General features: G+C 48.4%; 1 protein-coding gene across 1 annotated transcript in view; it reads right to left on the bottom strand.

Annotated features, from left to right (window-relative positions):
- LOC147108459 (uncharacterized) overlaps positions 1-23,603 on the bottom strand; it is a 777,120-nt gene that overhangs the window by 557,494 nt on the left and 196,023 nt on the right. Inside the window, exon 8 of the mRNA XM_086005101.1 lies at positions 10,609-10,768. Coding sequence (XP_085861227.1) covers positions 10,609-10,768 — 160 coding nt within the window. The remainder of the gene's footprint in view (positions 1-10,608; positions 10,769-23,603) is intronic.

Here is a 23,603-nt window from a genome sequence, read left to right on the forward strand (position 1 = left end):
CCCTTCAAGGCGACTGTGGCCCTGGCATTTTTTGCCACTGGATCCTTCCAGGCTGGAACAGGTGACGTAGCAAATAGCTCTCAGTTTGCCGTCCATCACTACACCTGGGAGGTCACACAGGCTCTGTACTCTAGGAGAAGGGACTTCATTGTCTCCTCTCTAAGAGGGAAGCAGGAGGAGCACAGACATGGCTTTACCAGGAAATCGGGCTTCCCATGATGCAGGGTGCCATTGACTACACACACGTGGCTTTGCGAGCGCCACATATCAATGCTGAGATGTATCGTAAAGGCTACCACTCAATGTGTAGTTGGTGTGCGACTACGGCCAGCATGGCATGATGGTGAATGCCCAGTATCCTGGCAGCAGTCATGATACCTTCATCGTGCGCCAGTCCGCTGTGCCAGCAATCTTCCAGTCACCATGTTGAACCCAAGGGTGGCTGCTAAGAGACAAGGGCTATCCGCTCTACACCTGGCTAATGATCCCCTCTGCAACCCCACCACTCGTGACAGCAATCAGATAATGACCGCCATGCTGCCACGAGGGAGATCATCGAGCAGACCATCGGGGAGCTGAAGCAACGGTTCCACTGCCTTGACCGCTTGGGAAGAGCTCTCCAGTACTCAAAAACTTGGTCATCATGAGGGCGCAGCCCTTACCACCACGGGTTCTCAGGAGGAGGAAGAGGAAGAGGTGGAAAAGGAAGAGGAGGAGGAGGAAGGGAGGAGAGAGCCTGCAAATCCGAGTTATGGACGGGCTGTCCGTGAGCGCATCATCAGCTTCCGGTTCTGTAAAGTCTGTGTGTTCTAGTTGTAATTAATAACACACAGACTACAAGATTAAAGTTCAACAGGTCTTTACTGGTTGGAGGTCAGGACGATATGAAATACAATCTTACTACACAGTGCTTATATACCGGTGGTCACCACCGGTACTACATATACAGCAGCCAGAGAAAGTAGTACATCTCTTAAGGTGGAACAGGCTTAAGTTCTCTTAAGGTGGAACAGGTTACATACACCACAATCCTCCCTTTTTAGCTTAATAGTCATATCCCCATTTAACATAACATCATAACATATATAACTTCAGGTATAAACAGTTCAAAGGTTCAGTCTCTCAGGAGGCCTTCTGATTCGGTCTGGATAACGCCTTTCAGTGGTCTCTGATTCTTGTTGCTGAGGTGACTCTTCTTGTTGGTTTCCTATGTATTGGACGTCATCATCAGGTACAGTCCCTGCCGAGGTAGATGCTTTAGGTTCATTAACGTCTTCCACAGTTGCCTCTGTCGCAACCATGGGTTCGACCCTTGCTCTTGATTCTACCAGTTGATCCGCATGACGCCTTATCACATTGTTACCAATATCTACTGTGTACATCAGAGGTCCTTGTCTGGCCCGAATTGTTCCGGACTGCCATTTTTCGTTCCCATAGCCCCTTGCCAACACTGGTTGTCCTACTTCGAAACTTCGAGTGGACGTGTTATTAATATGCCGGAACTGTTTGTTTTCCACTTCCCTCCGCACATTTGGTTTTAACAAGTCCAACCTGGACCGCAACCTCCTGTTATAAAACATCATGGCAGGACTTTGGTTAGTCACTGCATGAGCGGCGTTTCGATACGCCATTAGGAAATTGTCCACCTTGTGCTGTAGCGGAATCTGGTCATCGTTCATGGCCTTTATTGCCTTTTTGAATGTTTGGACAAATCTCTCGGCCAACCCGTTTGTCGCCGGATGATATGGGGCAGAGGTATAATGTTTCACCCCATTCTTCTTTAAGAATTTTTGGAATTCTTCCGACACGAACTGTGGTCCGTTGTCCGAACAGATCTGTTCTGGCAATCCGTTCCTTGCGAATATTGTTCTTAACACCGCAATTGTCTTTTCTGAAGTAGTGGTATTCATCTTGATCACTTCTGGCCATTTGGAATGTGCGTCCACCGCAATTAGGAACATGGAGTCCATGAATGGACCAGCAAAGTCAATATGTACGCATTGCCAAGGGGCTGAAGGCCATTCCCATGGGTGTAGTGGTGCGATCAGAGGTGCATTTTGCACTTTTTGGCACCCAGCGCAGCTTTTCGTCAACTCCTCTATTTGTTGGTCAATACCCGGCCACCATACATAAGCCCTAGCAAGACTTTTCATCTTAACTTCCCCCAGATGACCTTCATGCAGTTCTTTTAGAACTCTTTCCCTTAACTTGGGAGGAATAATCACTCTTGTCCCGTACATCAAAGTACCATGGCAGACGGACAGCTGTCTCCACTTCACCGCGACTCTCGTGCCTTCAGTTGCCCCCAGACGCTGTGCCTTTCGGCCCGAATGCGGCCCGGCCCTTATCACCAGCCGCGATCGATCTCACCGCCCTTATTCCTCCGTCTTCCCTCCCCGTCTGTACAGCCAACACGGCCAATTTTCTGGTCGCGTCGCTGCCCGGCTTACCCACTACCGAGGTAGAAAGAAGATAGCTGACAGCCGCTGATGGAGGCTTCGAGTTCAGGATGTCTTCTGCACTCTGGTTTCTCGATGTCTGCCCTTCACATCCAGCATCATGGTTGGGTCCACAAGTGCTCTAATGGAGTTGCCCATCACTTCCATCCTGGAAATCATGGGCTCCAAACTCCGCGCAAAGTTCCATGCAATGTTGGAGCCAGCCTCCTCCATGCTCCTTGATAGTGACAAGAGGCTCTCTGGCAGGCCTGCCATTGTACCAATCACTTCTGTGTGCATGCCCATCACCCTTCTTCTGATGGCCACCCCCATCAAAGTCATCATCCGCGTCCTCTGCAGCAGAACTCGTGTGCAACTTCGCCCTCCGGTGAGCTGGCACCTGTGCTTCCCTGTCCACCTGCCCTGGCTGCAGCTCACTCATGCCCGGTGACTCACCACATGCAGATCCTGCCTCTATCCTACCCTCTAAAGTTCACACAGTGCCATTTTCTGAGCTGGTGCCTGGGTGTTGGAGTTCCTGGGTATCTGAAAGGAGAAAGGCACAAGGGTCGGGTTGTGGTGAGGGGAGCAGGAGAAAGCAAGATGTGCATGCTTACACCATCAGCAGCTTGTAACTGAGAAAAACTTTGACAATGTACAGACTTAGTGAACATAACCTGGCGATCGAAAAAGGTAGACACAGACAGACCCGGCTACCAAGAGAGGACAGGATATGCTCTCACTGCAGTCAGGGAGTGGTGGAGACAGAGATGCACTTCCTCACAGCTTGTAGAAAATATCAGGGCATAAGGGAGAATTTCTACCCAAAATTCACAAAAATATGCCCGGAATTCAGAAATTTGAATGACGACCAAAAACTCCCATACCTACTAGGGGAAGAGAGAAATTGCATAACACTAGCGGCACACTATGTTACAGCTTGCCATAAACAGAGGGACAACCAGTAAGTATAAGAAAAGAGTATATATAAATCATATGAAAGTATATATTTATACACTCAGGGATATATCTGTTTATACACTGTATGGATAGATCTGTATTTTTGTGAACAAACATGAATGTTTTCCGATGCTTTGGCAACATAAGATGTAACTTGTCATGCCAATAAAGCGATTTGAATTGAATTGAATTGTGGAATGAGGGGGAAATGCAATGTGAGAAGAAGGATTAGGTATGAGCATACCGTCATCATCAGTACTGTAATGAAATCTGTTTGTCTTGCCTGTATTCGTTTTGCACTCATGTATATTACCCTCCCCCACACGGTGTATAGTTTCACTTCCTCTTTCCTGACTAACCTGGAAGGTTCCAGGTCTTGGCTCTTGGCTCCGCCCCTGACTTCTCTTACTTAAAGATCCCAGGATCTGTATGACTCATTCCTGTGAGCCAGTCGGTGTGTTGAGATGTTAGCTCTGACCTTAGTGATTAAAAGCCAACTTGTTAAAGTCTATAACTTCTGGTTTTGTGGTTATTGAAGGCACATCAATTTTAATCACTAAAGAATACTAGGATGGATCGACTCCTAAAACCAGAGCGTCTGGACTTGGATCCACATTCTGCTGAAGCATCAAATCAATTTGGACACTGGCTCAAATGCTTCGAACTCTTCGCGAGGGCCTCATCCGCTAGCGAGGTAGATAAACTGAGTCTACTGACTACTCGCGTTAGTCATCGGATTTATTCGTTCATCCGGGACGCCACCTCTTACACGGAGGCCATCACTATCCTGAAGGCCCAATACCAGAGGCCAGTAAACGAAGTGTACGCCAGACATCTGCTGGCTACATGCAGGCAGCGACCTGAGAAATCAATGGACGATTTCTTACAGGGCCTAAAGGACTTGGTCCGGGACTGTAACTGCAAGGCCGTGACGGCCAACGTGTACTCTGACGAATTGGTCCGCGATTCCTTCATCACGGGCCTCAAATCGAATTATATCCGGCAGAGACTGCTGGAGAAGGAGGTCCTGGACTTAAAAAAGGCAGTGGCCACTGCGCAATCGCTGGACATGGCCCAGAAAAACTCTGACTCTTATTCTTCCGGCCATGCGGCTCTCACCGCCTCATGCGTGCCGAGCGGGCCGCCATCTTGGAATCAGCCATCTTCCCCATCCAGGTCTCAGACCAGCTCTACACCGCCGGAGTCCCCACACAGAAGTTCACCCAGGAGTCCTACTACAGCGGCAATGTCTCGAGGCCCGAAATGCTACTTCTGCGGCCAGGCCAAGCACCCCAGACAACGATGCCCAGCGAAGGACGTTACATGCTTCAAATGTAAGAAAAAGGGGCATTTTAGCAAAGTCTGCAGGTGGAATCCGATTTCCAACTCCGTCACCGCCTCGTGCGTGCCGCCATCTTGGGATCCGCCATCTTTTCCCGACTCAACGGCCGCCCAGGGCCCAACAGTGGCTTCGATCATGGTGGATCAATCCAGGCCACACCCGTTGACAAAATCTATGATGGACATACAGGTAAACGGGAATTTAACTAAATGTTTAATTGACTGTGGGAGTACCGAGAGTTTTATCCACCCTAGCCTGGTACGGCGGCACTCATTAACGGTAACCCCTACATGGAGCAGAATTGCTATGGCTGCTAAGCCCCACACTTCGGACATTTTGGGCTACTGTGTGGTAACACTGACTGTAAAAGGCACGGACTACAAGGATTTTAAACTCCTTGTGATGCCAGAACTCTGTGTTAATGTAATCTTGGGCCTGGACTTCCAGTGCCACCACGAAAGTGTCACGCTAGCATATGGCGGGTCCCAGCCACCACTCACAGTCTGTGGCCTATCAACCTTAAAAATCAGCCCGCCCTCTTTATTCGCTAATCTCGCTCCGAACTGTAGGCCCATAGCGACCAAAAGTAGACGGTGCAGTCTGGAAGACAGACACTTTATCAAGGCGGAAGTGGACAGACTCCTGCGGGAAGGCATTATTGAATGCAGTACCAGTCCGTGGCGTGCCCAAGTAGTCATAGTTAAAAATAGCGAAAAGAAACGGATGGTAATTGACTACAACCAGACTGTTAATATTTATACCCAGCTGGACGCCCACCCTTTACCCCGCATATCAGAAATGGTCAACCAGATTGCGCAATACCGAGTCTTCTCGACTATCGACCTCAAATCCGCGTATCACCAGCTCCCCATTAGAACGGAGGACCGCCCATACACCGCCTTTGAGGCGAACGGACGCCTCTACCATTTTCTCAGAGTGCCCTTCGGGGTAACAAATGGGGTCTCGGTCTTCCAACGTGAGATGGACCGCATGGTTGACGAGAATAAACTACAAGCTACCTACCCCTATCTGGACAATGTCACTATCTGCAGGCACAACCAGCAAGACCACGATCTAAATCTTGCGAGATTTTTAAAAACTGCCCTAAAGCTGAATCTAACCTACAACGAAGACAAATGTGTCTTCAACACAACCCGTCTCTGTATCCTCGGCTGTGTGGTGGAAGATGGGGTAATTGGACCGGACCCTGACCGATTACGCCCCCTAAAGGAACTGCCCCTGCCACACAATCCCAAAGCTTTAAAAAGGTGCCTGGGATTTTTTTCGTATTATGCCCAATGGGTGCCCAATTACTCTGATAAGGCCCGACCCCTCATTAAATCGACGTCCTTCCCACTATCAGCTGAAGCTCGGGAGGCTTTCACCAGTATCAAACAGGACATTGAAAGGGCTGCGCTGTGTGCAGTGGACGAAAGCATCCCCTTTCAAGTCGAAAGCGATGCGTCAGACTTTGCCTTAGCTGCGACCCTCAATCAGGCTGGGAGACCTGTGGCCTTCTTCTCCCGAACCCTTCAGGGACCTGAAATCAGGCACTCTTCTGTCGAGAAGGAGGCACAGGCTATAGTGGAGGCAGTGCGGCACTGGAGACACTACCTAGCCGGCAAACGTTTTACCCTGCTCACCGACCAGCGGTCGGTGGCTTTCATGTTTAATAACAAACAAAGGGGGAAAATCAAGAATGACAAAATACTCAGGTGGAGGATCGAACTATCCACGTTCGACTATGATATTATGTACAGGCCGGGAGCCCTTAATGAACCCCCAGACGCCCTATCGCGGGGAATGTGTGCCAGCATTCATACGGACAAATTACAGGGTCTCCACAATGACCTCTGTCACCCAGGGGTCACCCGACTATACCATTTTATAAAGTCCCGCAATCTGCCCCACTCCATCGAGGAGGTCAGGGCAATGACCAGAGCCTGCCGCATCTGTGCGGAATGCAAGCCTCGTTTCTACAGGCCTGACCGTGCACACCTTATCAAAGCCACATGGCCATTCGAGCGCCTAAGTCTGGACTTCAAGGGACCCCTTCCCTCTGCCGACCGTAACGTATACTTCCTCAATATCATCGATGAATATTCCCGCTTCCCCTTCGCCATTCCCTGCCCAGACATGACCAGTGCCACGGTCATCAAGTGTCACTGTAATCTATTCTGCATGTTTGGCATGCCGAACTACATACACAGCGATAGGGGGACGTCATTTATGAGTGACGAACTGCGCCAGTTCTTGCTCTCAAAGGGGATAGCCACTAGCAGAACCACTAGCTACAACCCCCGGGGTAATGGGCAAGTGGAAAGGGAGAATGCTACTGTTTGGAAGGCTTTCACATTAGCCTTAAAGTCAAAAGGCCTTCCGACCTCCCGCTGGCAGGAAGTCCTCCCAGACGTGCTCCACTCCATAAGGTCTCTGTTATGTACAGCCACTAACGCTACCCCTCATGAAAAGATGTTCGTTTTCCCCCGGAAATCCACCTCGGGCATATCTCTGCCCGCGTGGCTGACGTCTCCGGGGACAGTACTATTGCGGAAGCACATGAGAGGCCATAAAACTGACCCCCTTGTGGAAAAGGTACAGCTCCTCCATGCAAACCCTCAGTACGCCTATATCGAATACTCTGACGGGCGAGAGGACACTGTTTCCATAAAAGCCCTCGCTCCCTCGGGGAGCGGAGAGAACGATGAGAGACTACCCGAGGAAGACCTACACCAAAAAGAGACAGGACGCCCAGAGGTATCAATACCCAACTTTAACCTGGAGGACACTGCAGATAACCTGGAAGACACTGCGGAGGCCCGGACAGCGGAGGAACCAGAATCCACTCCCCTAGAGGCACCCCAACCGGCTTTTCGCCGATCACTGAGAACCGCAAAACCTCCTGACAGACTCACTTATACCAACTTTTAAGAAACATCACCCCGATGGACTAAATCTAAAGAAGGGGTGAATGTAATGAAATCTGTTTGTCTTGCCTGTATTCGTTTTGCACTCATGTATATTACCCTCCCCCACACGGTGTATAGTTTTACTCCCTCTTTCCTGACTAACCTGGAAGGTTCCAGGTCTTGGCTCTTGGCTCCGCCCCTGACTTCTCTTACTTAAAGATCCCAGGATCTGTATGACTCATTCCTGTGAGCCAGTCGGTGTGTTGAGATGTTAGCTCTGATCTTAGTGATTAAAAGCCAACTTGTTAAAGTCTATAACTTCTGGTTTTGTGGTTATTGAAGGCACATCAAGTACTTTCAACTTTGCTGATTGCCACAGCCTCAGTGACGGCCCCTCCAATTATATCCAGAACTGCCTCTTCCAGCTGGGTCAGGTTCTGCTGGTGCCGGTTATGCGCCACCTTGGCGTGCAAGAGAAAGGGAAGTATGTCAGTGAGTGCGGTGCAATGTGTTTGTGTGATGTGCCTATCATGTTTGAATAGTTGGGATGGTGTGCAAGGTGTGAGATGCAGATGTGAGGCTTTTAACAGTGGTAAGTGTTTGAGGGTGAGGTGAAGCTATGAGAGTGAGGTATAAGTCGTGATTGCTCGAGATTGTTGGTAGGTGAGTGATGGGGGTGTGGTGCATTGAGCAGTGTGTGAGGCTAGTGGTGCAGTTGGTGGGATATGGCATTTGAAGATGCATTCACTGACCTTGACCACTCGTGTGAGGTCATTAAATTTCTTCTGGCACTGGATCCAGGTCCTGGGGGAAGGACTAGTGGCACTGATGGCTTCAGCAATCTGCTCCCACTACCTTCGTACAGTCTGTCTGGAGGGCCTCCTGGTTCCCTATGGCTAGAGGACCTGTCTCCTTCTATCGACCCCCTGCACTAAGGCCCCCAGTGCTACGTCAGAGAACCGACGTGCCCTCTCTCTGCCCTGTTGCACACTTCCCACAAAATTGGGCCCCCTGCTGAGCGCTGAGCCAACCAGCAGTAGTTGCTGGGTTTATCCCTTCCCCCTTGTTTGAACAGGGGGTGTAACATTTGCAACTCTCCAGTCCTCTGGCACCACTCCTATATCTAACGACGATTGGAAGACTGTGGACAGAGCCTCTGCTATTTCCACCCTTACTTCTCTCCGCAACCTAGGATGCATCGCATCCGGACCGGGTGACTTTTCTACTTTGAGCGTTGCCAACCTTTTAAGTACCTCCTCTTTATCTATTTTTATCTTAGCCAATGCCTCTAGCCCCTCCTCCTTTACTGTGACATTGGCAGCATCCTCTTCTTTTGTGACGACAGATGCCAAATACTCATTTAGTACCTCAGCCATGCCCTCTGTCTCCACAAGAATAACTCCGTTTTGGCCCCGAATTGGACCCACTTTTCCTTTCACTATCCTTTTAGAGCAGAGTGAACTTTCATTTCCTTGATAGGCTTTATCGTTCCAGAGATCAACAAAACCTCAATGAATCCAGAACTCTGTGGCAGAGTCCTGATGTCCTGACCATTACCACTACCCTCTGTTCCCAAGGTATTGATTTTAAGGTCATTGTCCTTATTTACAAATCCCTCCATGACCTTGTTCCTTGTACTTAATGATCTCTGCCAACCATATGGCTCAGGTACCTTAGATTATGGTCTGTCCCCTGCACCTTCTTGATGACCATCAGCGGCTTATCTTTCAGTCATTATTAATTTGCCCTCTGGAACTCTCTTTATAAATATTCCACCTCGCAACTTCTCTCATTTCCTTCAAAAAGTGTCATAAAAACTAACCCAGTGATAGAGGCATTAATCCTAGAGGGCTGAGACTACCAATGAGATGTGTAGGCACTGACGAACATTATGAGGAGTCACTGGCCATGGAGGAGGTATCAGTAGATTGCAAACATGGTAATGTGGTGCCAATATTCAAAAATAATGACAAAACTGGCAACTACAGATCCATTAGTCTTACTTCATTTCCATGTCAAATAATGGAATTGATTATCAGGAGTAAACTTGAGGATTATTTGTATAATAATAACTTAGTAAATAGCAGTAAACATGGACTTAAAAAGGGGAAGACTCTGCCTGACCACCCTTCTCAACTTCTCTGAGGAAGTGACATCCCAAGTGAGCAATGGAACAGGGGCAATATTGCTGCAGTCCAGAGCCTGTGCGCAGTCCCTTGGAGCTTGTTTTCCACCCACAGCCCGCTGCCGAAATGCGACTGAAACTCGGCCCACAAAATAGACCAGGCCTCCCGTGGGGACTATCGGGCAGCTGGCGAGTGCGCTCTGCTGGCTGGCCGGCCGACCAAAGTCTGCTCCCGGTGAAAATCTACCCCCTAACGTCCAAAATATAGGACCTAAAGAAAAATAAATTTCATAATAACATCATTCAATTTATTCATTGAACTGTCTTTTAATACCTCATTAATATTTTTTACTTGAAGGCCTCAGCCTCTTCCAAACCCTGGCCTTGAACTTGATATTTTTGACCAGAGGTGTGACGCTGTTAGCTGAATTCAGATTCTGCAGTTTGAGCATGTGCAGTCGATCTGATTACCCAGGATATACAACAATAACTTACATTTATATAGCGCCTTCAACATAATAAATCAGCTGTACTGATAGAATACTTCTCTTTAGCTTCTAGCAGTTTGTGCTCAGTTGTTTTTGAAAATTATTTGAAGAAAACCTAGATTTCAAAAGTTTTATTCAGGTAACATTTGTATTTAAACAGAGTGGGTGTGTGTAAAAAAGAGAATACTGAAAGCCTCCAATTATCTCAATTTGTAATTTCTTGACTGTTAGAAAATGCAAACATTTTAATTGCCAACAACTGTGTGAGGAAATGAGCGAGTACGAGAGAGAGTATGACACACAATGAGGAAGACAAAACTTAATGAGACTGAGACTTTCATCTTACCTTTTCCTAAGCTCTCAGCTGTGTTTTGTTTCTTTTGTCTGCTGTAAGCCACTGGTTTGGGCTTTGTCTTTCTGTTAGACTCTCGTAGCCAACTTACATCGGTTTTGTCATCTGTGTCAGTATCAGTGAAGAAGTGCTTATTTTTCATGTAACCTGAAGACTATAAAGGAGAAAATAAATTTTACAGCGAAGATAATCTACCAGCAGGATTTCTATCTTGTTTTCTCAGCAACAAATATGGAAACAACAGCAAACTTGGGGAGGGCTAACAAGGAAAGGGAATACACATTAAATGGTAGGGTCCAAAGATGTGCGGGTTAGGTTGATTGGCTATGATAAATTGACCCTTAGTGTTAGGGGGATTAAATACGTGGGGTTACGGGGATAGGGTGGGATATGTGTTGGTGTAAGGGTTACGGGGATCGGGTGGGATATGTGTTAGGCCTCAGCTAGAGTACTGTATGCAGTTTTGGTCACCACATTACAGGAAAGATGTGATTGCACTAGAGAGGGTACAGAGGAGATTTACAAGGATGTTGCCGAGAATAGAGAATCTTAGCTATGAGGAAAGAATGAATAGGCTGGGTTTGTTTTCCTTGGAACAGAGGAGGCTGAGGGGAGACCTTATTGAGGTGTATAAAATTATGAGGGGCCTAGATAAAGTGGATAGAAAGGACCTATTTCCCTTAGCAGAGGGGTCAAAAACCAGGGGGCACAGATGTAAAATAATTGGTGGAAGATTTGGAGGGGACTTGAGGGGTAATTTCTTCACCCAGAGGATTGTGGGTGTCTGGAACTCACTGCCTGAAAGGGTGGTAGAGGCAGAAATCCTAACCACATTTAAAAAGTACTTGGATGTGCACTTGGGATGCTGTAACCTGCAGGGCTATGGACCAAGAGCTTTGAAGTGGGATTAGGCTGGATAGCTCTTTGTTGGCAAAGATGGGCCGAAATGGCCTCCTTCCGTGCTGTAACTTTCTATGATTCTATGAAACTCACCCAGTAAAGTTCAGTTGCTGATATAGTAACTAGCCTTTGTTGTATCATAGCAAACTAGACATAGTTACAACTAAAATTTTGAAGGAGCTTTATAATGATCCTGTTATTCAACAAATTCCAAATCTTGAGTCAAGGGTTATGGGGAGCGGGCAGGAAAGTAGAGTTGAGGCCAAGATCAGATCAGCCATGATTGTATTGAGTGGCGGAGCAGGCTCGAGGGGCCGAATGGCCTACTCCTGCTCCTATTGCTTATGTTCTTATGGCTGCTCATCCAAGTCAGTCATAAGGTGAAGAGGAAGCAGTTACTAATGGGCGGGGGGAGTGATTGGGATTAGACCCAGCAGTTTATGTCCAGGACTCAGACAAAGAACATCCATGATCTGCTTCCTGGAGTTCTGCTCATATTACAAAAGCACTGCTGTAGTGGTTGCTGTCTGGATTTTAGATGGCACACCCAAATGAATAATACTCTTTGGGGGAGAAATTCGGTGGGCTGCGCCACCAGTTAGCGCCTAAAGAGGGCACTCAGTGGCTTTAGCGCCACTGGCCACGCCTCCCGCGATATTTAGCTGGGGCGCTAATGGCGGCGTTAGCCTGTTGCGCTGTGCCGCCACTGATGATGTCATCGGTGTGCGCAGCGCCCCGCTACCGCCCCGATCGCGATATTTGGCAGCGACCGCCTCTGTAGCACCGCTCGCTAATCGTGCCCGGTTCACGGGGCCTACCTGTGGCGGCAGTGGCGCAAATTAAGGTGGAGGTGCGGGGCGGCCGTTTTTTTCGGCGGCCGCCTGCCAGCACCTTCGTCCCCGGCCTCCTGTTCTCCCCCCGCGGCATTGCCAGCTGTTTTCCGAGAGCCCGCCACTTCTCCTCGGTGCCGGGCTCTTTTGCCGGCACTCGTGATCGCTCATCGCGCTGGTGCAGGCCCCTCCCCCTTAAGAATGGAAGGAAGGCCTGCAGTACCGCAGCGCACCGTGCCGCAGTGCCTGCGCTGCGATATTCAGTTTCAGCGCCCTAAGAGGGACACGGAGCGCCTCGAGCCTCGCCCCGTGTCCCTCTTGGGGCGCTGAAGCTGAATTTCCGGCGATCGCTGCTGCTACGATCGCAGCGCAAAATCTGGCGCCCAGGCGAGATTGGCGCCCCGTTTGCGGCTCCACCCAATTTCTCCCCCTTTGTGTCCAACCCAGAACTGCATGAAGGTTCTGTTGGTAGTGCTTACAGGCCTTGAACAGTTTCTTCCTTTGCTCGGAAAACACTGTCTTATCATTAAATCCATCTGTTGCTTCAGTTCTTGTGCACACCAAGATACATAGCCAAGCAGTAAAACATACCAAGGCACTTCACAGGAGCATTATCAGACAACATTTGACATCGAGTTACATAAGGAGATATCAGAACAGGTAACCAAAAACTTGACAGCAAAATCCCAGACAGCAACCACTACAGCAGTGCTTTTGTAATATGAGCAGAACTCCAGGAAGCAGATCATGGATGTTCTTTGTCTGAGTCCTGGACACAAAAAAGTAGGTTTTAAGGAATGTCTAAACATAGAAGAGAGAGGTAGAGAGGCGGAGAGGTTTAGGGAAGGAATTCCAGAGCTTAGGGGCAAAGCAGCTGAAGGCACGGCTGCCGATGGAAGGACACAGAAAGTTGGGGGTGCACAAAGGGTCAGAATTGGAGGAGCGCAGAGATCTCGGAGGGTTGTATGGCTGGAGGTTACAGAGATAGAGGGGCAAAATCATGGAGAGATTTGAAATCTAGAATGAGAATTTTAAAACCGAGGCGGTGCTGGACCGTTAGCCAATGTAGCTCTGCAAGCACAGGGATGACGGGCGAATGGGACTTGGTGTGAGTCAGGATACGTGCAGCAGTGTTTTGAATGAGATGAAGTTTACGGAGGGTGGAAGGTGAGAGATCGGCCAGATCATTGGAATAGTCGAGTCTGGAGGTAACAAAAGCAGGGATGAGGGTTTTAGTAGCAGATGCGCTGAGGTAGAGACAGCAACAACAACTTGCATTCATATAGTGCTTTAACGTAGTAAAGTGTCCCAAGGCGCTTCACAGAAACAATTATTAAACAAAATTTGCCACCGAGCCATATAAGGAGATATTGGCCCCGATATTCATGCAAAGAAAGATTCTGAGTGGAGGGGGTTGAATTGTGCACAGAGCGGGATTAAACGGAGTGGACTTGAACAGAGTGTTTTATTTGGGAATTTGGAAACAGTGGGAATTTCTGGTAAGTATTGGGTAAGTAGAAGCTGTAAAAGGTAAAATTTAGTTTAAGATTTTAATTTTAACCTAGAACTTCAAAAACTGTAGTTAACAGAAGCTGCCTGCCAGTGGCAGTTAACTGTCAGTCAGCTGTATGTGTTTGTCTTGAATAGGTGCTAATCACCGGGAGCAGGGGAGCAGAGTCAACACTTGTAAATTGGGTGAGGCTCCTAGTGTATAAAAGTAAACATTTCTACAGAGCTCAGAGCGGGATTAAATGGAGTGGACTTCAACAGAGTGTTTTATTTGGGAATTTTGAGAGTGGGAACTTGGAGGAGAGGGAAGGAGTTGTTGTTTTTTGCCTACACTACTTGTAGTGCTTTGTGTTACAGGTAGATATTTAATTTCAGTACCCTTAACTTAATCTCGATCAAGTAAGTTGTCAAGAAACTACACTGTAAACTAAGTTTACCTAAATACAAATTTAATTAAATTAGACAAGATCACATTGGGATGGCAGGGCAGGTGGTGTGCCACAACTGCAGCATGTGGGAGTTTGTGGAGAGCATTGTGGTCCCAGACAACTACGTTTGCAGTAAGTGCCTGCATCTCGAGGTACTTCAGCTCAGAGTTTTTGAGCTGGAGTCTGAGGTGCAGACATTGCAGGGCATCAGGGAGGGGGAGAGTTACCTGGACACTTTGATCCAAGGGGCAGCTAAACCCATTAATTTAGTTAATGGTACAGGTCTGGTTAGTGGTCAGGGGCAGGAGGGTGTGACTGCAACTCAGACAGGTAAGAGGACACCAGGTGCAGTGCTGAAGGAGCCTCAGCCTTTGCCCTTGTCCAACAGGTATGAGGTTCTTGCTGCCTGTGTGGATGAGGGAAAAGCCTGCAGGATGGATGAGCAAGCTGGCCATGGCACCATGGTGCAGGAGGCCATTCAAGTGGGGGGAGTGTAAGGAAATGTAGTTGTGGTAGGGGACAGTATAGTCAGGGGGATAGATACTGATCTCTGCAGCTGCGACCGAGAGTTCTAAAGGTTGTGTTGCCTGCCCGGTGCCAGGGTTTAAGATATCTCCTCGCGGCTACAGAAGAAATTGGAGTGGGAGGGGGAGAATCCAGTTGTCGTAGTCCACGTAGGAACCAACGACATAGGTAGAACAAGGAATGCGGTTCTGCTGAGGGAGTTTGAGGAACTAGGATCCAAATTAAAAACCAGAACCTTAACGGTAATAATCTCTGGATTGTTACTTGGGCCACGTGAAATTGGCATAGGGACAAACAGGGAGAAATTCGGTATCGGCCCGTTTGGGGTGCAATTATCGGTCAGGTGCAAAGTTTAGCGCCTGGTGCAAATTATCGGCTCCGACTGCAAACTTGGCTTCTATCACCCCTGGAGGTGATTGGAGCACTAAATCAGGAGCTACACACCTCTCTTAAGGCGCTACGCCGAGGACCGAGGCGCTAACTCAGAGCACTGGCGAAACTCAGGTGATGTCAGTTAGCAATGGAACACAGACACACTGGCGCCGGCCACTTCTTAAAGGGGAGGGTCGATCTTGCTCGCCAGCCACACCCTGCTCATTGCAGCCTTGAATCTTGGCCTGGACAGAACTCAACTTCAAATCTGCTGCAAAGAACAATGGAGAGGCCCAGGAAACGAGCTCAGCGCATCAGCGCTTCAGTGACCGGACCTTGGTGGCTCTGGTTGGGGCAGTGGTGCGCCAAAGAACAATACTCTACCTAAAGAGTGGCAGGAGGCCATTGCCCCGCGACTATAGAAGAGTGTGGAGGGAGGTGGCTCAGCACGACTCCTCCAGGAGCATGGTGACCAGGACCCATACTCAATGTCGGAAGAAGTTCAACGACTTCACTTGGGTGGTCAGGGTAAGTGGCTGCTTTTCAATACCTCGCCATCCCTCCATCTCAACCTTACTCTGTGGCCAGAGGGTGTAAAACCCCAAATGCCCAAATCATCCAAGACCTATGGCCATCTCATAAAACACACATGCACATTCCACACCTTGCATACATTAAGGGCTGTTCAACTATGGGAGGCACATCAGGCAAGCACATGGCTGCACATTTACTCAGACGGCGTCCTTTTTCTTGCAGGCCAAGCTATCTCACAACAGGAGACAGCAGCATCGGACGGATGGAGGGCCAGCTCAGCTGCAGACCCACAGCGATTTGGGGGCGTGCGTCGACAGGATCGTTGCCAGCTAAATGATAGGTCGCGTGGCCGCTGGAGAGGTCAACCCCCTTGGGGACAGCAATGGAAAGTTCATCAGCTTTCTCTCCTCTCTCATTCCACTTGTCCCTCAGAACACCAGCCTTTTACACTTTCAATCCAACTTACTAAATCGCTCCAGTCCTTGCTCCCTTACTGACCCCTGTCATGATGCTAAAGCCACTCTTGTACCCCCCTGCTTTCAGATGGTGAACCAGCAGCTGAGGAGACGGGCCCTCAACCAGCTAGTGGGAGCGACGCCGCAGGCGAGGAGGAAGAGGAAGCTGGAGCCTTAGCCCCAGCGTTACCCAAGGAAGCCCATGCCCACACTGGGACCACGTCTTTACTGGAGGGGAGCAGGGGGGGAAGGGTCTGATGAGGGTGAAGCTCCGGGACCCAGTGGGTTGCAGCAACGCTATGGGCGTAGGGAAGCTCAGGGGCCATCTCCCTGGAGGGAAAGCAGGCCAGCGAGTCCTGCTGCACTGGACGCAGAGGAGGAGCGGCTCATCGCGGAAATGAATACCCAGGCGGTGAACTTGCACACTAAGCTCGTGGGTGCAATAGGAAGGGTGCCGGAAAGGACTGGCAAAAAGTGTGGAGCACTCCGCTGCAGCACAGGCCGACGCACCGCAAAGGCTTAGTGCTGCAATTCAGTCACTGGCTGCAGCGATCCAATCTCAGACTGCTCTCATGCAGTCTCAGATTGAGGCAACGCAAGCACTGACTACTGCCATTGTCGCTGGTTCGGCCACATTGCCCCGGGGCTCTCACAACACCGTAGCAGGCCAGCAATCTGTGTTTGAGCAGATTGCTCCGGATGCTGAGGTGCTGTCCCGTGGGAGTGCCAGTGTGTCGGTCGAGCAGCAAGGTGCTGTCCTCTCTCAGGATGACAGCATTCCTGCTCCCACCACTGGCACTTCCCCATTGCACTAGCCACCGCCTGCAACACAGCCAGCCCAGACTGCTGCCGCCCATGCAGAGTTGGTGCAGTCTGCAACCGGGGCCTCCAGGCCCAGAGCTGGTCGAGGGCGTCCTTCAAGGGTATCTGTAGTCTCAGCATCTGACATTCAGCAGCCTTCCACCAGCCTTGCTGCAGCCACTGGGGCCCCATTACAGAGGGACAGTAGGGTAGGAAGGGGGGGAAGTGCGCAAGGGATGGAGATCACCCTCGAAGGGCAAACAGTAGGAGGTCTAAAGAAATGGTGGGAATGTTTTTATTAAAGGTCGAGGTTCATCTGATAACTTTTGTTTAGTGTTTTGGCCTTTATCTCCAGCTTGTGAGAACCAGTTATGTTAATTAATGATTTGTTGTGTTTGTTTCTATTAGTTTGTCATGAATAAATGACGCACAAAGAGTTTATTAAATAAAAATAAAATAGTTGTTGTATTCAAAATGTACATGTTTGGCCTTTGGAATCATTGCTGCTTTGGCCGGCTATAGGGGTTGCGGGTTGCTTACCATGATGTTGTTCTCCATGCCAGAAGCCATCTTCTGAGTAGGGGCCTAGAAGCAGCTTGTAATCAGCCGTTGACGGATGGCCCTTGCAGTGTCAACATTGTGGGCCTCCCTCCTGCCTTGGTGCTGCTGCTGACCATCCTCCTCCTCTTCCTCCTCCTCTGGTGGTGCACCAATCCCTGGTGGCATTGGCTGGGTCCTCAGGATTGCCAGGTTGTGAAGCATGCAGCATACAGCTATGAAGAGGGAGACTCGCTCAGGAGAGTACTGCAGGGTTCCTTCTGAGTGGTCCAGACAGCGAAACCATTGCTTGAGCACCGATCGTCTGCTCAATTATGTTCCTGGTGGCGATATGGCCCTCATTATACTGCAGCTCGGCAGGGGTGTTGCGGTTACGGAGCGGTGTTATCAGCCAGGTGCAGAGTGGATAACCCTTGTCCCCGAAGAGACAACCACTTGGCTGATGCAGTGCCTGGAAAAGGTCTGGCACACCAGTCTGGCACAAGATGAAAGCATCGTGGCTGCTGCCAGGATAGTGGGCATTGACGGCGAGTATCAGCTGTCTGTGGTCACAAACCAACTGGACATTTAAGGAGTGGTAGCCCTTGCGGTTTCGGAAAACCTCTGCATTTTCATGCGGTGCTCGCAATGCCACATGCGTGCAGTCAATGGCGCCCTGCACCATGGGAAAGCCCGCTATCCTCGCAAAGCCACATGCGAGTTCATGCTGTTTGGCCTGGGTCATGGGGAAAGAGATATACTGGCGTCTCCTTTTATACAGAGCATTTGTCACCTCCTACAGCAATGGACAGCGAACTGGGAGATATTGGTGATGTCCCCAGTCGCTGCTTGAAAGGAGCCGGTGGCATAAAAATTCAGAGCCACTGTCACCTTCACTGCCGCTGACAGAGAAGTTCTGGTCTTCAGTTGAGGCTGCAGATCTGGTTGTAGCAGGTGGCAGAGCTCAGTGAGCACCTCCTTGCTGAAGCGCAGCCTGCGGAAACACTGCTCCTCAAACAAATGAATGTAGGAGAATTGTTCCTGGAATTCCTGTGCAGAGGCCTGTTGGCCTTCCTCCCTCTGGCCATGTTTGCCACTCTCTCTCTCCGTCTCTAATACCTCCGATTCTGCAGGGGCGGGACGACGAACGAATCAGTGCAGCCCCTAAGTCTCTTGTAAATCGATGCAAGGAAGGTCAAATCAAAAAGAACCTGCAAAGTGCTGCTCAGTAGCCAAAGCTCCTTCACACAGTGTTGAATCTCTCCAGAAGTCTCTCTCTCCCTCTCAGAATCTCTCTTCTCTCTCAGAATGCATGGTACAAAAATGTCTCCGACAAAAAAAGGCAGGAAGAGGCCGCCTTTAAATAGCACTCCCCCAGCCTCTTCCCAACTGCAAAACGTTCCGCTCTCCCTGTCGTTGCTAGCGACAGGCGGAAAGAAAGGGGGCGGCACTCAATATTCGGTCCGGGGCACTACCGGGGCGTTGCACGCTCGACTGACGTCACGATCTGCGGTGCAGGAGATCATGGAGGTAGAGTTTAGCGCCGCCGCAAAAACTCTGGCCAATTTCGCGAGCGGCACAAACATCGCCGCGCCCGGGCGCTAATTGCTTTGCGCCCTGTTAGCGCCCTCTTAGGGTGCAAACAGGAGGCGCTAATCAACTGAATTTTTCTCCCTAGAGGTCTAAATGCGTGGCCCAAAGGGTGGTATTGGAAGAAAGGAGTTTCAGTTCATGGGGCACTGGCACCAGTCCTGGGGAAAGAGGGAGCTGTTCCGTTGGGACGGGTTTCACTGGCTGGGACCAGTGTCCTGGCGAACTGAATAACTAGGGCAGTAGACAGGGCTTGAAACTAATGAAGGGTGGTGGGAGGACTCAGGAAAGAATAAATTTAAATGCAGCGAGAGAAATGTCAAGGCTCTAGAGCAGAGTAGTTTTGGGTAAAAATAAACAGAGTGGGTCAGGAAGGGACAGAGAGAGTAAAAAAGGTAATAAGTCATAAGTGACTAAGGTGACATCAGGGAAAAATAGAATTAAGTCAAAGCTAAAGGCACTATATCTGAATGCGCGAAGCATTCGCAGCAAAAAAAATGAATTAACAGCGCAGATAGAAATGAACAGGTTTGATCTAATAGCCATAACGGAGACGTGGGCGTTGATTTTCATTCAGAAGTCGGGAAGGAGGCGGGACTACAACTTTCGGGTTGTAGTCCCGCCTCCATCGAGATGCAGCCAATCCACGCGATTTTCACTTGATTGATCTTGTTGAGCCTGCTGGGCGGGCTCAGCAGGCCAATTAAGGGCCACCTGGCAACAGGTGACGTCACAGACTGAAATTTCACCTGTCAAGACGTCTTGACAGATGAAATATCAGTGTTTCACAGCTGTTTGAAGCTGTCAAACACTGACAGTCTTACTTCTAACCTGAGTCCTTCTACGCAGACTCAGTTAGAAATCTCGCCGGCACTGAAAGCTGCAGGCTGTCACTTTTGACAGATCGCAGCCATTCTGCTTTCTGTGCCGGCTGAATGATGGACTCCTGAAACCTAGAGGAAGGAAGGCTGTAAAGGTAAGTACAGGTAATTTAAACTTCTTTACACACTTTAGACACACCAAACACACTTACCTTTGCACTCATGCACCCATCACTCACCTGAACACCAACATCTCGACCCCTCCAAGTCCTTCAACCCGACGGCCCGACTTCTCTAACTTGGCGTGGTTTGGAGCCATCGGGAATCCCACACGACAACCTTCAAAATAGGGATTAGGCTAAAAACTGCCTGTTAACTACCTGTTAACAGGCAGTTAATTGGCACTAATCCCTTCCCGCCTCGGGTCGGCGGGTCCCAATGAGGGGCGGGTACCCGCCTCCTTTGAAACTTACATGGAGGCGGGTTTTGGGCGGGATGGTGTCGGGACCCACGGCACACTGAAAATCGACCCCGTGGTTGCAAAGTGGCTAAGATTGGAAACTAAATATTCCAGGATACTTAACTTTTAGAAGAGATAAACAAAATAGAAAAGGAGGAGGGGTAGCCCTGATAATAAAGGATGGGATAAAGACAGTAGAGAGGGTCTTAGCTCTGAAAATCAAGAAGTAGAATCAGTTTGGGTGGAGCTAAGAAACAGCAAGAGGCAGAAAACATTGGTGGGAGTTGTTTATAGGCCCCCAGATAGTAGTTGAAATGTAGGGCAGAGTATAAATCAGGAAATTAGAGGTGCATGTAACAAGGGTAATACAGTAATCATGGGGGACTTTAATCTACATATAGACTGGGCAAACCACATTTGCAGTAATAGTGTGGAGGACGAATTCATGGAATGTATGCAAGATAGTTTTCTAGATCAGTATGTTGAGGAACCAACTAGGGAACAGGCCATTTTAGATCTAGTATTGTGCAATGAGAAAGGGTTAATTGATAACCTTGTAGTAAGGGGGCCTTTAGGGAAGAGTGAGCACAATATGATAGAATTTTAAATTTGAGTATAAAAGTGATATAGTTAAATCTGAAACTAGGGTCTTACATCTAAACAAAGCAAGCGACGTAGGTATGAGGGGCGAGTTGGCTAAGGTAGATTGGGAAACTACATTAAAAGGTATGGTGGTACACAAGCATTTAAAGAATTAATACATAATTTACAACAAATATACATTCCTTTAAGGCACAAAAGCCCAAAAGGAAAAGAGGTCCAACCGTGGCTAACAAGAGAAATTAAAGATAGTATTAGATCAAAGGAAGAGGCTTATATTGTTGACAAAAAGAGTAGTAAGCCTGAGGATTGGGAGGATTTTAGAATTCAACAAAGGAGAACCATGAAATTGATAAAGAAAGGTAAAATAGAATATGAGAGTAAACTAGCGAGAGACATAAAAACAGACTGTTAAAGCTTCTATAGGTATGTCAAAAGGAAAAGATTATCAAAAGTAAATGTGAGTCCCTTACAGGCTGAGACAGGAGAAATTTAAATGGGGAATAAGGAAATGTCAGAGAAATTAAACAAATACTTTGTGTCTGTCTTCATGGAAGAAGACGCAAAAAACTTCCTGGATATAGTGGACAACCAAGGGTCTAGCGAGAATGAGGAACTGAAAGAAATTAGCTTTTTTTTATTTGTTTGTGGGATGTGGGCATCTCTCGCAAGGCCAGCATTTATTGCCCATCCCTAATTGCCCTTGTGAAGTAGGTGGTGAGCCGCCTTCTTGAACCGCTGCAGTCCGTGTGGTGAAGGTACTCCCACAGTGCCGTTAGGTAGGGAGTTCCAGGATTTTGACCCAGCGACGATGAAGGAACAGCGATATGCTTCCAAGTCAGGATGGTGTGATACTTGGAGGAGAATTTGGAGGTGGTGGTGTTCCCATTTGCCTGCTGCCCTTGTCCTTCTAGGTGGAAGAGATCACGCATTTGGGAGGTGATGCCGAAGAAGCCTTGGTGAGTTGCTGTAGTGCATCTTGTAGATGGTACACACTGCAGCCACGGTACGCTGGTGGTGGAGGGAGTGGATGTTTAAGGTGGTGGATGGGGTACCATCAAGCGGGCTGCTTTGTTCTGGATGGTGTCGAGCTTCTTGAGTGTTGTTGGAGCGGCACTCATCCAGGCAAGTGAAGAGTATTCCATCACACTCATCACACTCCTTAGTATTAGTAAAAAAATAGCACTGGAGAAATTAATGGGACTGAAAGCTGATAAATTCCCAGGACCTGATGGCCTACATCCTAGGGTTTTGAAATAGGTGGCTATAGAGATGATGGATGCATTGGTTGTCATTTTCCAAAATTCTATAGATTCCAGAATGGTTCCCGCGGATTGGAAGGTAACAAATGTAACCCCACTATTTAAGAAAGGAGGGAGAGAGAAAACGGGGAACTACAGACCAGTTAACCTGACATCAGTAGTAGGGAAAATGCTAGAATCTATTATTAACGACGTGGTAACAGGGCACTTCGAAAATAATAATAGGCTTGGGCAGAGTCAATACGGATTTATGAAAGGGAAGTCATGTTTGACAAATCTTTAAAGAGCTTTTTGAGGTTATAACTAGCAGAATTGATAATGGGGAACCAGTGGATGTGGTGTATTTGGATTTTCAGAATACATTCGATAAGGTGCCACACAAGAGGTTATTAAACAAAATTAGAGATCATGGGATTGGGGGTAATATACTAGCATGGATTGAGGATTGGTTAACGGACAGAAAACAGAGAGTAGGAATAAACAGGTCATTTTCAGGTTGGCAGGCTGTAACTAGTGGGGTACCGCAAGGATAAGTGCTTGGTCCTCAGCTATTCACAATCTACATCAATGAGTTGGATGAGGGAACCAAATGTAATATATCCAAGTCTGATGATGATACAAAGCTAGGTGGGAATGTAAGTTGTGAGGAGGATGCAAGGAGGCATCAAGGGGTTATAGTCAGGCTAAGTGAGTGGGCAAGAACATGGCAAATGGAATATAACGTGGAAAAACGTGAAGTTATCCACTTTGGTGGGAAAAATAGAAAAACAGAGTATTGTTTAAATGGCGAGAGATTGGGAAATGTTGGTGTTCAGAAGGACCTGGGTGTCCTTGTACATGAATCACTGAAAGTTAACATGCAGGTACAGCAAGCAATTAGGAAAGCAAATGGTATGTTGACCTTTCTTACAAGAGGATTTGAGTATAAGAGTAAAGACGTCTTATTGCAATTATATTGCGTAGTTTTGGTCTCCTTACCTAAGGAAGGATATACTTGCCATAGAGGAAGTGCAACGAAGGTGCACCAAACTGATTCCTGGGATGGGGGGATTGTCCTATGAGGAGAGATTGAGTAGACTAGGCCTATATTCTCTACAGTTTAGAAGAATGAGAGGTGATCTCATTGAAGCATATAGATTCTTACAGGGCTTGACAGGGTAGATGCAGGGAGGATGTTTCCGCTGGCTGGGGACTCTAGAACCAGGGGTCACAGTCTCAGGCAGACTAAGGGGTCGGCCATTTAGGACTGAGATGAGGAGAAATTTCTTTACTCAGAGGGTGGTGAATCTTTGGAATTGTCTACCCCAGAGAGCTGTGGAGGCTCAGTCGATGAGTACATTCAAGACAGAGATCGATAGATGTTTG

The sequence above is a fragment of the Somniosus microcephalus genome, chromosome 13 (genome assembly GCF_052327205.1).
Source record: "Somniosus microcephalus isolate GS21.2 chromosome 13, FLI_Smic_1.0, whole genome shotgun sequence".
NCBI classification, from domain to species: Eukaryota; Metazoa; Chordata; class Chondrichthyes; order Squaliformes; family Somniosidae; genus Somniosus; species Somniosus microcephalus.